Source organism: Mus pahari, chromosome 2 (assembly GCF_900095145.1).
Source record: "Mus pahari chromosome 2, PAHARI_EIJ_v1.1, whole genome shotgun sequence".
Lineage (NCBI taxonomy): Eukaryota > Metazoa > Chordata > Mammalia > Rodentia > Muridae > Mus > Mus pahari.
Window position 1 is genome coordinate 140,972,561 of NC_034591.1, and position 13,141 is coordinate 140,985,701.

Sequence of the window (13,141 nt, forward strand, 5' to 3'; positions counted from 1 at the left end):
CTCAACACTGTATCAGATCTCAACACTGTATCAGATCAACACTGTATCAGATCTCAACACTGTATCAGATCTCAACACTGTATCAGATCTCAACACTGTATCAGATCAACACTGTATCAGATCAACACTGTATCAGATCTCAACAGACCACTGTTCTGCTACAGAGCCCACTGATTTATCCATACCTTGTCAGGGTCTGGAGGACCTGCCAGGGTGGGACCTGAGTCATAGATTCCCTAGAAGATAAGGAAAGAAGGAGGAAGACAAAGGAGGGGAGAGAGAGGAGGAAGGGGGGAGGAAGGAGAGGAAGAGGAGGAAAAGGAAGAGGAGGAAGAGGAGGAGGAAGAGGAGGGACAGAGAGGAAGAAGAGGAGGAGGAGGAAGAACCTATTCTCCGTTGCATCCTGGGAATAGGCACTGATTTCCCCCATTCCCTGTGGGAATCTCTTGGGCAGAGACAAAGCTTGTCTGGAAAGACTGTGTATTGCCAGGTTGCCACAATAGGCCTCCAGAGGGCACTCTAGCTTTTAGTCTCAAGGGACTCCCAGAAGTACCTGGGCAGCCCTTCAAAATAGTAGCATATAGGAGGAGGTGGAACTTGTGACCTGTAGCTTTGCAGTTACCAACCAGCAGAAAAAAGTAGAGATCAGCTTTCTGCCTGGGACACCAAAGGCACCTGTGTCCCCTACCCAGCACAGCATGCGCACCTCTGTCTCCTGCCTAGCATTGAACCAATCAGGAACCCAGACTGCATCATTAGTTTTGGATTTAGTACCAACCAAGTTCCCATTCATTTGTCTTATTGATCCTACCCCCTGGTGTCGTTCTCACATTAATGCCTGGGCCCATGGTCTCCCTTGAACTTTCCTGAGACATGCCACTCCCTGCAGCAAAGTGAGGTTTTTCAGCTACATTTCACAGGCTCCTGCTCCAACAACTGCCCATGGTCTGCGTTCAGTATCTTCAGTAAACAGAGTCTCAATTATTTACCCCCCCCCCACACACACACACTCTGGAAAAGTACAGAGGTGGAATTGTATAAGGGCTTCTTGGTGTAAGGAAAGACTTTTTTTTTTTTTTTAAAGCAGCGTTGCTGTGTTTTATGTGATTATGTATTTAGGTGGAGCAGCCAAGCGCCTTAGGCATGATTGCCTACAAATTACAATTAAAAATTATAGTAATGCCTCTCATTACCATGATTATTATGATTAGTGGCACAGTGTCGGGTGGCCCAGGCTTGTCAGGAATGGGATGGAAAGGAGCAGTTCTGAGCAGAGACACTCTTCTGCAGAGTCCCAGCCTGTCAGGATACTCAGCCCAGAGCACTGCAGATCTAGCATCAAACTGGCGAGAGAAGGGAGTCCTAACAATAACGGGAAAGAGCTAGGCTCATAGCTCTGAAGAGAGGCAGAGAAGGCTGTGCTATGCGTTAGACAGTCTACAAGCCATCTCCACTCTGTTCCTTGTCAGTGGCGGGTCCCAAAGCCAGTGACTGATAAGACCATCCATCCCACTTCCATGAAGAGGCTAATTTGGAGTTGTTTGTAGTCCTGCACCTCAGCGGCAGAATTTCCATAGACAGGAATTTGTTACCAATAAAAGTGAAGGCTCTGAAGTTACAAATGCTATCTTTTTAATTTAGCTTTAACAAGAATGGATTCAAGGTCCATCTTTACTAAGTGTTCCCTGAAGCCAATGCTCTTAGCCACGGTGGTGCCTCATTACTTTAGGCATGCTGCTTAAGTGGTACCCTCACCGGGTGAGATAGTACTCACTGAAGTACTCCTGTGACTTAGGATGAGTCTCATGTGTAAAGCAGATAGCTTAGTCCCCAGTGTAGTTGTTGTATTGAGTGGGCTGGCCCTCCCTCCCCTGAAGGACACCTCTGCTCATTATTCCCTGGGCTTCTCTTCTGCATCCTCACAGTCAGCCTCTCTCCTTCCATGGAAAGGCTAGTTGATCAGCACTCCGAGTCCCGCCCCATGTATGTCTTCTGCAGGCACTGCAGAGAGTAACAGGGCGGTGTCTCCAGGCCAAAGACACTCACAGGAGCAAAGCTTCAAGTTCATGGGAGAGAGCTACATATGGTGGCAACATGATGTAGCTGCACGCAAACACATGCGCCTTTGAGTAGCTGCATGTTTAGCCTGCCCAAGATGATGCTCGCTTCTGTGATGTGCCAGAGTTAAATACAGGTGGTCAGGATCTTAGGGAGCAGTTTTAATCTAGTGACAGCACCAAGAGACCTGACATGGCAGCCAGAAACGCATCATGGTGTTCGGTGAGGGGCACCTGGCTGGTAGCATGGACAAGGCAGAGCTAGAGAGATGACTCTGGGGACTGTCACATCCCTTCATATTTTAAATGTCCAGACATGGAGATAGGATTGGGGGGGATGACTTGAGTTAGGCCAGGATGGGGTGGAAGAACCACCTGCAGGGTGGGGTATTGAATGTGGAGGGGACAAAAAGCGAGTAGAGCAGCAGTATAGGTGGGAGGCATGTTGGCAAATGATGGAAGAGGTCCAGATCAAGGTCTGAGCTAGACAGACATAGTTCAGTATCCAGAGAGAGTAGAGAGCTTAAAGACCCATGACCAATACAGATGCAGATACTCACAGCCAACCATCACACTGAGCCTAGGGACCCAATGGAAGAGATAGGTGAAGGACTGAAGAAGTGAAAGGGGATTGCAACCCCATAGGAAGAACAATATCAACTAACTGGACCTCCCAGAGCTCCCAGTGACCAGACTACCAACCAAAGAGTATACATGGAAGATCTACGGCTCCAGATACATATATAGCAGAGAGTGGCCTTATCTGACATCAATAGGAGGGGAGGCCCTTGGTCCTGTGGAGGTTTGATGCCCCAGCATAGGGGGATACTAGAGTGGTGAGGCAGAAGTGGGTGAGTGGGTGGAGGAGCACACTCATAGAAGGAAAGGAGAGGGGGGAGAACGGGGATGGAATGGGGGGCTTGTGGAGGGGAAACTGGGAAGGTGGATATCATTTGAAATGTAAATGAATAAAATGATGAATTAAAAAACTCCATGAGTTTAGTCAGGGGAATTCATTTTCCCTCTTCCCAACCTGCTGTCCTTGCCAGAGTCCATTGATGGAATCCACTTCAGATGCCTCCTCCGGCAGCAGCGTTCTTCTCTGGATGCCCACAGCTTCTGGTCTATGTTGTTCCTAAGGCCGTGATTGCTTCCTGCTTTATATGATGAACAGCTCACTAGCAAATCCACCTAAGCTAGACCACAGTGTCTAAAGGGCTTTGTTCAGTGCAGATATTTTAGTGTGGATTGGGTATCTCTGAAAAGTTAGAAGCTGGCTGGTACTTGCTCAGAACAGGAGAGATTTCTTGTAAGAAAGTGAGAGCAGGGCTTATGTAAGTTGGGTGGGGGAGTATCGAGAGTGATGACTAAGCTCCAGGCAGAAACAGTCTGCACAGGCAAGATGAGGCTTATTAGAGAAACTACAAAGCCTTGGGTAAGTCAGCTTCCCATTCAACTTCAAGGAGAGGGCACTTACTTGGGCTCGTGGTTTCAGAGGTTTGAAACCAGGGGCTGCTCCATTGCTTTGGACCAAAGGAAAAAGGGATGTCGTGACAGTGAGAGTGCATAGCGGAGGCTTCTCCTCTCATGGTGACCAAGGAAGCAAGGAGAAAGGGATGGATTAGGGAAGCTGGGGACAAGATGTTGTCCCTGTGATTATACCCCAAGGACCCATTTCCTCCTATATGACAATTTCCATCATAACTCTTCTATATTTCTATCATAATTCAATAGATCATAACATTATGAACCCATCAGTGGACCAACTCATTGATAAGATCTGAGTCCCCATGACCCAATCATCGTGCCCCAAAGTCAGTCAATTGGCAACCAAGTCTTTAGCATGTAGTTATTGTGTGATAGTTTAGACCCAAGACTTTATTTTCTATATCCTTCAAATTTTCTTCCATTTCTTGCCATGAATGTCCTTTTTTTTCTGAATCTGGAGGTGGAGAAAAATTCATCTGTGTTTTTTTTAAATTTATTTTATTAGATATTTTCTCCATTTACATTTCAAATGCTATCCCGAGTGTCCCCTATACACTCCCCCCTCATCTGTTTTTTTAATACAGTCATATATGATGTAATAATGTTTCCATCAATAAAAGGCCACACATACAGAATAATCCCTTAGGAGTATATTGTTCAGTGATCTGTCTAGATAGATACAGTCTATTATGTTTATATGATGACAAGATTGTCTGATGATGCAGGTCCCAGAATGGCTCCCCTTTCATAATTGGCAGGTGACTGTGTATCTCTAGGTACTCAAGGATGTAGAGTATTTTGAATAGCTCTAAACAGAAAGCCATAGGGCTTAATGTTTTGATAAGAGTGCTTAAATTTGAATTCTATTAAGTGTGTATCCCAACGGTTCTGTTAAAATGGAAGACGACCCAGAATCTACAATTCAAAAATAATTGGTTGTTTTCCTTCTTTTTAAGCTACCATGTTTCTGGAAAACTGGAAGAGACTCCAGATGCGGTTGGGCTACTTCTGGGACCTGACTGGGATCGAAGAGGAAGAAGTGAGTCTTTTTGCACACTTCCCTGGGCCCTTGATTTTCTTTGATTCTAGAACTAGATGATCCGGATTGGGACAGTCACATACAGTTTACCGACTCACCAGCTGCCACTGGCTTGTTGGCTATGTCATGGTTTATATGCACCATTGGGAGTTCAAATGCTTCTTCTTCCTTTGAGTTGTAAAGGTCTAGGGTTTGGAGAAGGTAAGAGAGCCCATTAGCCTACTTTGTAAGAAGAGATGGCATAGGATTCACAATCAAGTGGCAGCAAATAACCTTAAGTCCATGAAGCCAGAGAAAGGGGAACCATTGTCTTAGAGCTGGGACATGTCAGCATGCCCACGAGCCTATAGAACATCAAGGTGGGGAGGTTTGGGAAGTATAGATGAGGGTTGCTGGGGCAACTAATAAAGATAGACCCACTAAGTGACTTTGTCAGAGATCAGTAGACTGTGTGAATTGAGAGAATGAGCCAAGAGCAAAGGGTAGATTCCTTCGAAGTTTAACTTTTGTGGGTAGATGATATTTAAGGCATTACAACATAAGCCTTCCTTTATAGCTCTTTTGAAAATTAGCACATGAAAATTGGTCATGGTTCTGAGGTGGTGAATTTGCAAGGGTTACTGGATGTTGCTCATGACTGAAAGGACAAACGTGAGTATTAGCTAGGGACTTTTGTTACTGTGGGTGCTTTAGGTGACCTTAGGGGGACTGTATCTGGAGGGTCAAGGGACCATTCCACTGTGTGAGAACCCACATGGAGGGCTAGCCACGGGTGTTAGGGTGGCTCCTGGAGAATAATTCTCCTCCTTACTGTCCCATGGTGACTGGCATGCTTTGCCTTGGACTCTTACTGTAAGGCCCTGATATTTTAAGAGAAAAATAAGTGAAGTGTCCAATTTAGTCTTGTTTTCGAGTCCATGTTGCCCCAAGTCTGTAGCATGTTATCATTTCATATCTTTAATGCTATAATTAGTCAAATTGCCTTTGAACAGATGGTCTGAGAAGTGGCAGGGGCTGTATGGCAGCTCGTGGAATGGAACCTACCAATCCAGGGCATGTTGATTAAGTGCTGTGAAGGGAGATGTATGCTAATGTAGCTTTTTCCTGCCTGAAATGGACTTTCAAGGTCTGGAGACATGCCTTGGTGTGGAAGAGCATTAGGTACTCTTCCTGAGGACCTGAGTTTGATGTCCATCGCCTATGTGGCTGCCCATGACCATCAGTAATGCTAGTTCTAGGGGATCTGATGCTTTCTTCTGGCCTCCATGCACACCAGACATGGAGGTAGTATAGCGGATACTTGTGCAGGTGAAAACACCCATAGATATAAAATAAAAGGAAAATTTAAAATAAAAAAAAAGGGGTTGCGGAACAGCCTGTACTCTGTCCTACTGCGTTCCGTGCTTGGATATGCATAAATGAACCCACCCCATTCCAATCCTTCCTGCTAAGCATCAGATCTGGGATCAGTACCATCACTGGCTCAGCAACAATGGTAAACTATGCATATAGATTGTGCCTTCCTAGAGATTCAAATTAGCTGGGAGATAGGCAGCGAAGAATAGCAGAGATTATGGTAATTTTTAGAGATCATTGACTGCATGTGTTCCCCATAGAAAGAACTGTGGAAGTTAGCTGTGGGAGATCCAGTCAGGACACATTTATCCTATTAGTCCTTGATTTCAAGACATAGATAAGGAATTGGAGAGGGAGAGGGAGAGGGAGAGGGAGGGAAGGAAGGAGGGTGAAGGGAGATGTGGTTGGGTATGGGGGTGGGTGGGTGTAAGGACTTCTTATACTCTTAATGCCAGGAACTAAGATGTCTCCAAAGGAGGGGAGAAGCAGTGCCCTTCCATACAAAACCTATGTGAGCCACAGACAAACTGGCTCTCCATTAGAGAGGACATGCCGACATGTGTGCAGACAGAAAGGCATCATCGATGGCTCAGTGTCCTAGAAATCCCTGCTCTAAGCCCCTAGTAGGAGTGGGATTAGGTTCTACTTTTCTGGAGCTAAGTTTCTTGTTCTCCGATTGGCTCACAGCAGCTTTCTGGGATGTACATGAGGGAGGAACTTCTGTGCAGGCCAAGTGGGACCTGGCCAAGGCTGGCTTTGCTGTGACACGGGAAATGTTCCTAGTGGGGTTTCTGTGTGAGGTTGATCCTGTGCCTCACATATGTGCTGCCTGGGGCCAGTGTAAGTGAGGGAAAGAGAAGTCAGGCTCAGCTTTGTCTTCAACACACTCTTATGTTTGACTGTGACTGAAGTGAACCTAAACTCTGCATTCAGTTTTGAACATATGCCTTAGTCATGTACAATTTCCAAGCTTGAGCACAGAACATGGAACTTAGTTCCTGAGCTGTCGGTAAATATTCAGGATACAGATCCTTCCTCTAGCTAAGGTAGGAAGAGGAAATCCTTTTTATAAAACATGGCGGGGACCCCCTACAGAAGAGTTAGGGGATGGCAACTCTGTAGGAAGATGAACAGTGTCAACTAACCTGGACCCCTGGGAGCTCCCAGAGACTGAGCCACCAACCAAAGGGCATACACGGGCTGCTCTGAGGACCCTGGTACATATGTAGCAGAGGGCTGCCTTGTCTGGCCTCAGTGGGAGATGATGTACCTAATCCTGTAGAGACTTGATGTTCCAGTGTAGAGGGATACTGGGGGGGGGGGTTACTCTCTCAGAGGCGAAGGGGAGGGAGGATTAGGGGAAGAACCCTGAGAGAGGGGAGACCTGGAGGGGGCAATATTTGGAATGTAAATAAATAAAATAATTAATTAATAAAAATATATGATTTTAAGTGCTGGGGTGTAGCTCAGTAGCAGGACACTGGCTCGGTATGCACAGGCCCTTTATTTCCAGTTGCTTTCACCAATTGAAATCTTGTAAAGAAAAATCTGGGATTTGAAGACTTGCCAAATTTTAATGGGCAAAAGAGGGACTAAGAGGCACCCCCAAGAAGGAATCAACAAGCAGGAGCCTGATCTAAGAAGCTGGTGTGCAGATCAGAAATGGACAGATGCCTAGGAAGGCCCCACAACGGGAGGAGCCAGGGAAGAGGAACCGATAGGGGACACAGGAACCAGTACCATCCAGTGGTCACATCAGGATTGGCAGTGATTGATTATTTGTGCCTCCTGGGAAGGAGTGGAGGACAGCTAGGTTAGGTGTGTGTGACTGGCATAGGAACCCTGGGGTTTAAACAAATAGCTGCATATTGAAGCATGTTTAATTTATGCTATGAGTGACAGGAGAGATGTAGGTATTAGTTAGTTGGGTGTTGGGGAGAGGAAGGGAGGTGTCTCAGAAGGCCAGCAATGTTTTGCACTTTAACCAGATGTCTTCTCCCGGGTTCAGCGATCCTCTCAAGGTGCTTTTTCCCTATGGTCTTCTCCAGGAAACACATACCTGCTCAGGGGAAAGGCTGGAGTACGCACACGCGCGCACACACACACACACACACACACACACACACACACACACACACACACCGTAGCCCACCATTTGCCCCTGTTTCTTATACATGGGGTGTTCTCAAAATATAGCAGTGGAATAAACAGGCTGGCACAGGTCCAGCATATAAATTTGGATACAAATAGACAAATGGTGGAATTTGTTTTCTTATGAGGGTAGGAGGTGGGTGTGCAGCCAATCCCTAGGGCCATCTTACAGGGCCAGTACAGTACCTAGAGAACAGACAGCACCAATGGACTGACTAAGGATGCCTTTGGGTCCAGTGTACCTTTGCTGCATCTCTGTGGCCCACCAGACCTCTGGTGTCTCTGGCCTTGATGTAGGATCATTATCTCAGTGCCCTCTCTTGCTTTTATCACATAAAGCCCTGCAGTGTTCAGGGAATGTGGATGTCCTGCCCATCTGTCTTTCTCTGACTGCTCACCCATCACACCAAGCCTTAAATGTCCCCAGTGGCTTCCCGTTGTATAGAAAAGAGGATGCTCTGTCATCTCTTCAGTCCTCAGCTCATATCATTATCCTTGTGGAGACCTACCCGGAAATTAGGCCTGTATTCTGTCCAGAGCCCATTTCTGCTCTTCACTGACCATTCCCACAGAATACTTTCCTCTAATCTCCACGTAGCCTGCTTCATTCCATTCCATTCCATTCCATTCCATTCCATTCCATTCCATTCCATTCCATTCCATTCCATTCCATTCCATTCCATTCTATTCCATTCCATTCCATTCCACTCCATTCTCCCTTCATCCCTCCCTCCTCCTCCCTTCCTTTCTTCCTTTCTTTCTTCTCTTTTTTCTTTTTCTTTCTTTCTTTCTCTCTTTTCTCTCTCTTTCTTTCCTTCCTTCCTTCTTTCTTTTCTCTCTTCCTCTCGTCCTCTCTTTCTCTCTTTCTTTTTGGTCCCAGTGGGATGTTACCTCCCTTAGCTTGACTTTCTCTGATGCCCCACTCAACATGATTTACTCTTTCTGTCTTTCTTATTTGTACCTAGTATTATTAATCACTCCTTAATACTTCATCCAGTTGAAGATAAGCACCATGGAAGGAGAGCCCTTGTCCACAAGATCAGTCTGTAGTCTCAGTGTCTGGAAAGGAGAATCAGGCATGGAGATGCTTTGCTAGGTCCATGTTGAAGAACTTTGTTGAATGAATCTCTATAAAGAAAAACATGGGTTTGAAGACTTGATCAATGTTAATGTCAAAGAGTAAATAAGGGCACCCTCAAGTAGGAATCAGCAATCAGGGTCCTGATTTGGGAAGCTAGGGGTATAGATCAGAAATGGCAAGATGTGTAGAAAAGTCTGGTAACTGGAGGAGGCAGCCAGGGATGAGAAGGCAGAAAGGGACAAATAAAGCAAAACAACACACACACACACACACACACACACACACACACACCAAAATAAAAACAAAAACAAAAACAAACCAAAACAGCAAAAACCCCAGCGGCTAGATCAGGGTGGGCACTCATTGCTTATCCCTGTCCTCTGGGAAGCAGTGGAGGAGTTCTTGTGGAGAGCTGACTGAAGGATGCTCTTGGGTCCAATGCACTGTCGTCCTGTCCTGACTGACCTCAGATCACCCAAGTCCCATCTGAGTCTGGCTTGAAGCCTTTGTTTAGGCCAACTCCTGAGGAGGCTTCCAGATGGAAACAGCTTCTGGAAAGACTGCATATTTGTGGAATTTGGCATCAGATCTGCATCTATGGAGTTTGTGCTTAAGGACTGTTATGTTGATCTGCCTATGGCCGCATGGGCTCAGTTCTGATCTGCCCACGAGCTCATCTGCTCATCTGGTGAGGGGGGTCCATCACCACCTCAGGTATGCTTGGGCAAACAGGGAGGTCCTTGTGTGATCTGCCTCAGCTGAATAAAGGACAACTGGGCTCTGTGTGCTAAAAGGCTGGGCTTCTAAATGGAAAGATGTGGTTTGAATTGGAGTTAGGTGGGTCACAGCCACAGCCATTGTGGATCTAGAGGTTGGGATCATCTTGCTGGCCATTGTGGGAGAGCCCAGGACTTTCCCTTAGTCCCTTTACATGAGGAGAAGAGCTCCTGGGACGTGGCAGGGGTTAGGATACACATTACAGCACTGAGCAGATGGTGCTGCAGCATTTAATTCTGACCTTCCATTGGGGTAAGAAAGAGGCAGAATGAAGGGATGTCAGCGGCCGTGGTGAAAAACTTCAGCCTATATTTCCCAACGTCTTCCACCAGAATAATTGTTGCTGTAAGAGCTGTTTCCGCATGAAAGGGTGGGATCAAGAATATTGGAGAAGTGTCTTTACCAGAGCGCTTTCTGGAACTTTCAGTATGCTCTCAGAGAGTCTCAGAAGGGTGATTTCTTGGGAGACGTTATCCTGGAAGTCTTTTTTCAGCTGAAACTCTCTTGGAGTGCACCTTAGGAATTAGAGAGTGGGAAGTGAGCCTCAGCTACAGTTAGAGACCTCCATGTGCTCTGTGTGGTACTAGTCACTGTGAGAAACAAAAGAATAGAAAACAGACAGCCAGTCCTTCGAAGAGAATATGATGCTTGCATGGGTCTAGCCAGAGGAAGAGGGTAAAATGTGTGATGTACTCTGTACATCTGTAGGAATTTGGAGAAGAACTTGGCTGGTGGTTCATCGCAGTAGTTAGAGGACTCCTGGAAGGGACTGTGTGGTGTGGGAGGCCCTGAAAAAGCCCTTAAATAGCACTGCCCACCATGACGCTATGCTCCTTAAATAGTATCAGTCACCATGATGCTATGCTCCCTACTCAAACAGTTTCTCCAATGCCACAGTTTGTCAGGAAAGCCAGGGGCTAGTAAGGTGTCTAGCAGCCTGGCCTCTAGTGTGTCTGCCATATAGGTGGTAAGTGCTAGGTGAATAGCACAATGCCCTGCACCTGAATCTGTGCTTAAGGAACATCAGAAAGTGGGCAAGATCATGAAATAATCATGCTTTCAGAGTTCATCTTGGAGCTAGCCATTGTGGGAAGGCCTAGAAGAGAGGCTCGCTGCCCTCTGCCCTCTGCTAAGTCCTCTTTAAAGTAAGCTGTGTCAGAAGTGATTTGATTTGGTAATGATCCTCTTGATTCACTGGGAGTTCTTTCCTCTGCCTGGTGGTTGCTAATGCAGGTTGGATTGGCAGAATAGCTTAGTGACATATCAGTATTTGCCTGCTGCTGGATTCACCAATGAATTGCTCATCTATGCTGCTCAGACAGGTCCAAGCAGTGAATTTTAAGATATACTCCATGACCATCTAGACTTTGATGTTATTGGATATCATTTGAGCATGCGGAATCATGGTACAGAGAAGTTTTGTTGCTTCTTCAAACTCCCAGCCTTGGGGCAAAATGGCTTTCTATTAGGAACTGGGTTCCTGGTAGGTGAGCTCGAGGCTTAAGGGTAGGGGCCTCTGCCTGTGTCATACTGTTCTGCAAAACATGTAGTTTCTGGTTGTATCAGCTTTCCAGTTAACATCTTCTTTCTCCTTTTTCAACACCGGCACCAACCCCAGGAACGTTCCCAGGTTTGGTTCTCAGTGTGACAATAAGTGTCCTGTGTCTCACAACATTGTGTCCTTGCTATAGACTCCTTGTAATTGTGTCATGTGGCAATTCATGTCTGATGGTGTCCATTCCTAAACCCAGTTCGATGTATTTGTGGTGTCTGGTTCTCATCCACAGGCCCAGGTCACCCTCCTTTCGGTTTACTAACTCTGTTTACTGACTCTCTGGTGTAGGAACACTCGAGGCCTGAATATGAAACCAAAGTACGAGAGAAACTGTTAAAGGAGAGTGGCAAGTCAGCGGTTCAGAAGCTGGAAGCAAATTCACCTGAGGATGATGAGGTGAGAGGGGCTGCTCATAGCCTTTGTTGCTGTTAGTGCCTGTTGTGCTATTTGTGAATCTTAACGATGAGACACTGGTGGCAAAAAGAATGACCTTGAACAGGATGGAATGAGCACTTGATGTTTGTGATCCACCTGTAGCCAGAGTCCCTTGGGAACAGGCTGTCATGGCAACTAGATCCACTGAGGTCCTTGTGGTACTGTGTGGACAAAATGGGAGAGCATGTCAGAGAAGAGAAAACCCATCTCAAGGCCGTCCTGTGGACAGCATTTCCTAAGTCCCCACTACACTACACTACACCCTTCCTGGATCCTTGTTCCCCACCAGCCACTATCCTAAGTGTACTGTCTTCACATTTATCCTTGTGAAAAATCTACAAGGCTGGTAAATGATATTAGAAGGAAAGTTGATGAAGAAAAGATCTAACTAAAGATGATGTCAGTGGCTAGTAGTCTCACAGCCAATGCATGTGACTATGCCAGGAGTTCTAACCTTTGCCTCCACATTTAACCATCATGCCACACTGTCCTCCGAATGCACTGGGGAAATCAAAGGATAAAGCAGAAAATGGTCCTTAGGACCCACAGGGGCAAATGCATGCCTGTATTTGCTTGAGTTATTTACATGGTGTCCGTACATTTCATTCTTCTGGGTAGGCCCCAGGAAGAATGCAGTGTTAAGCGTGTTCTCTTTCTGAACTTAAGGAATTGTAGTGATTTGTGAAAACACTTGGTGTGTATGAGAGTGTGTGTGTCGGGGGTGGAGGGGCGTCCTCCTTGGCAGTACCTGTCTCTGAGTGCCACCCTGCTTTTAAATCAAGATCCTGTGTTTATATCATTCCTAAATCTGATTTCTGGGGGAAAAAAAAAATCAACAAGAGTGAAAATCTGTTGTTTTTCAATGTGTCTTTTCTTCATCCTGGATATAAATTCAAATTTCATTATATTTTATATTCTTTAAGTTGCAACCATTCATGTTAACATGCAAATTTATGCAAATATGAAAACAGAAGAATGTGGTGTTTTTGAGCCCAGAATACTAGCATTAAAAAAGAGAGAGGGAGAGAAAATAAGACTTAAATAGAAGGGGGGGGGTCTGTTACTTTTTCCCTTCTTTATACTAAGAGAGAGCCCAAGAACATCAATTATATGGATAATAGTGAATTTGGTCTCAGAAGACTAATTGTCACCGCCACCTTCATCACAGGCAACACTGCAACTTTTTTTTTTTTTTTTTTTTT

General features: G+C 45.8%; 1 protein-coding gene across 6 annotated transcripts in view; it reads left to right on the forward strand.

Annotated features, from left to right (window-relative positions):
- Ano2 (anoctamin 2) overlaps nucleotides 1–13,141 on the forward strand; it is a 339,560-nt gene that overhangs the window by 175,066 nt on the left and 151,353 nt on the right. For 4 of the 6 annotated variants that reach the window (XM_021190380.1, XM_021190381.1, XM_021190382.1 and 1 more), the window contains 2 exons: nucleotides 4,502–4,584; nucleotides 11,793–11,900. In XM_021190380.1, the coding sequence (XP_021046039.1) occupies nucleotides 4,502–4,584; nucleotides 11,793–11,900 (191 nt within the window). Of the gene's footprint in view, nucleotides 1–4,501; nucleotides 4,585–11,567; nucleotides 11,580–11,792; nucleotides 11,901–13,141 lie in introns of all 6 variants that reach the window. The other 2 variants (XM_021190379.1, XM_029534970.1) reach the window with 1 other exon arrangement.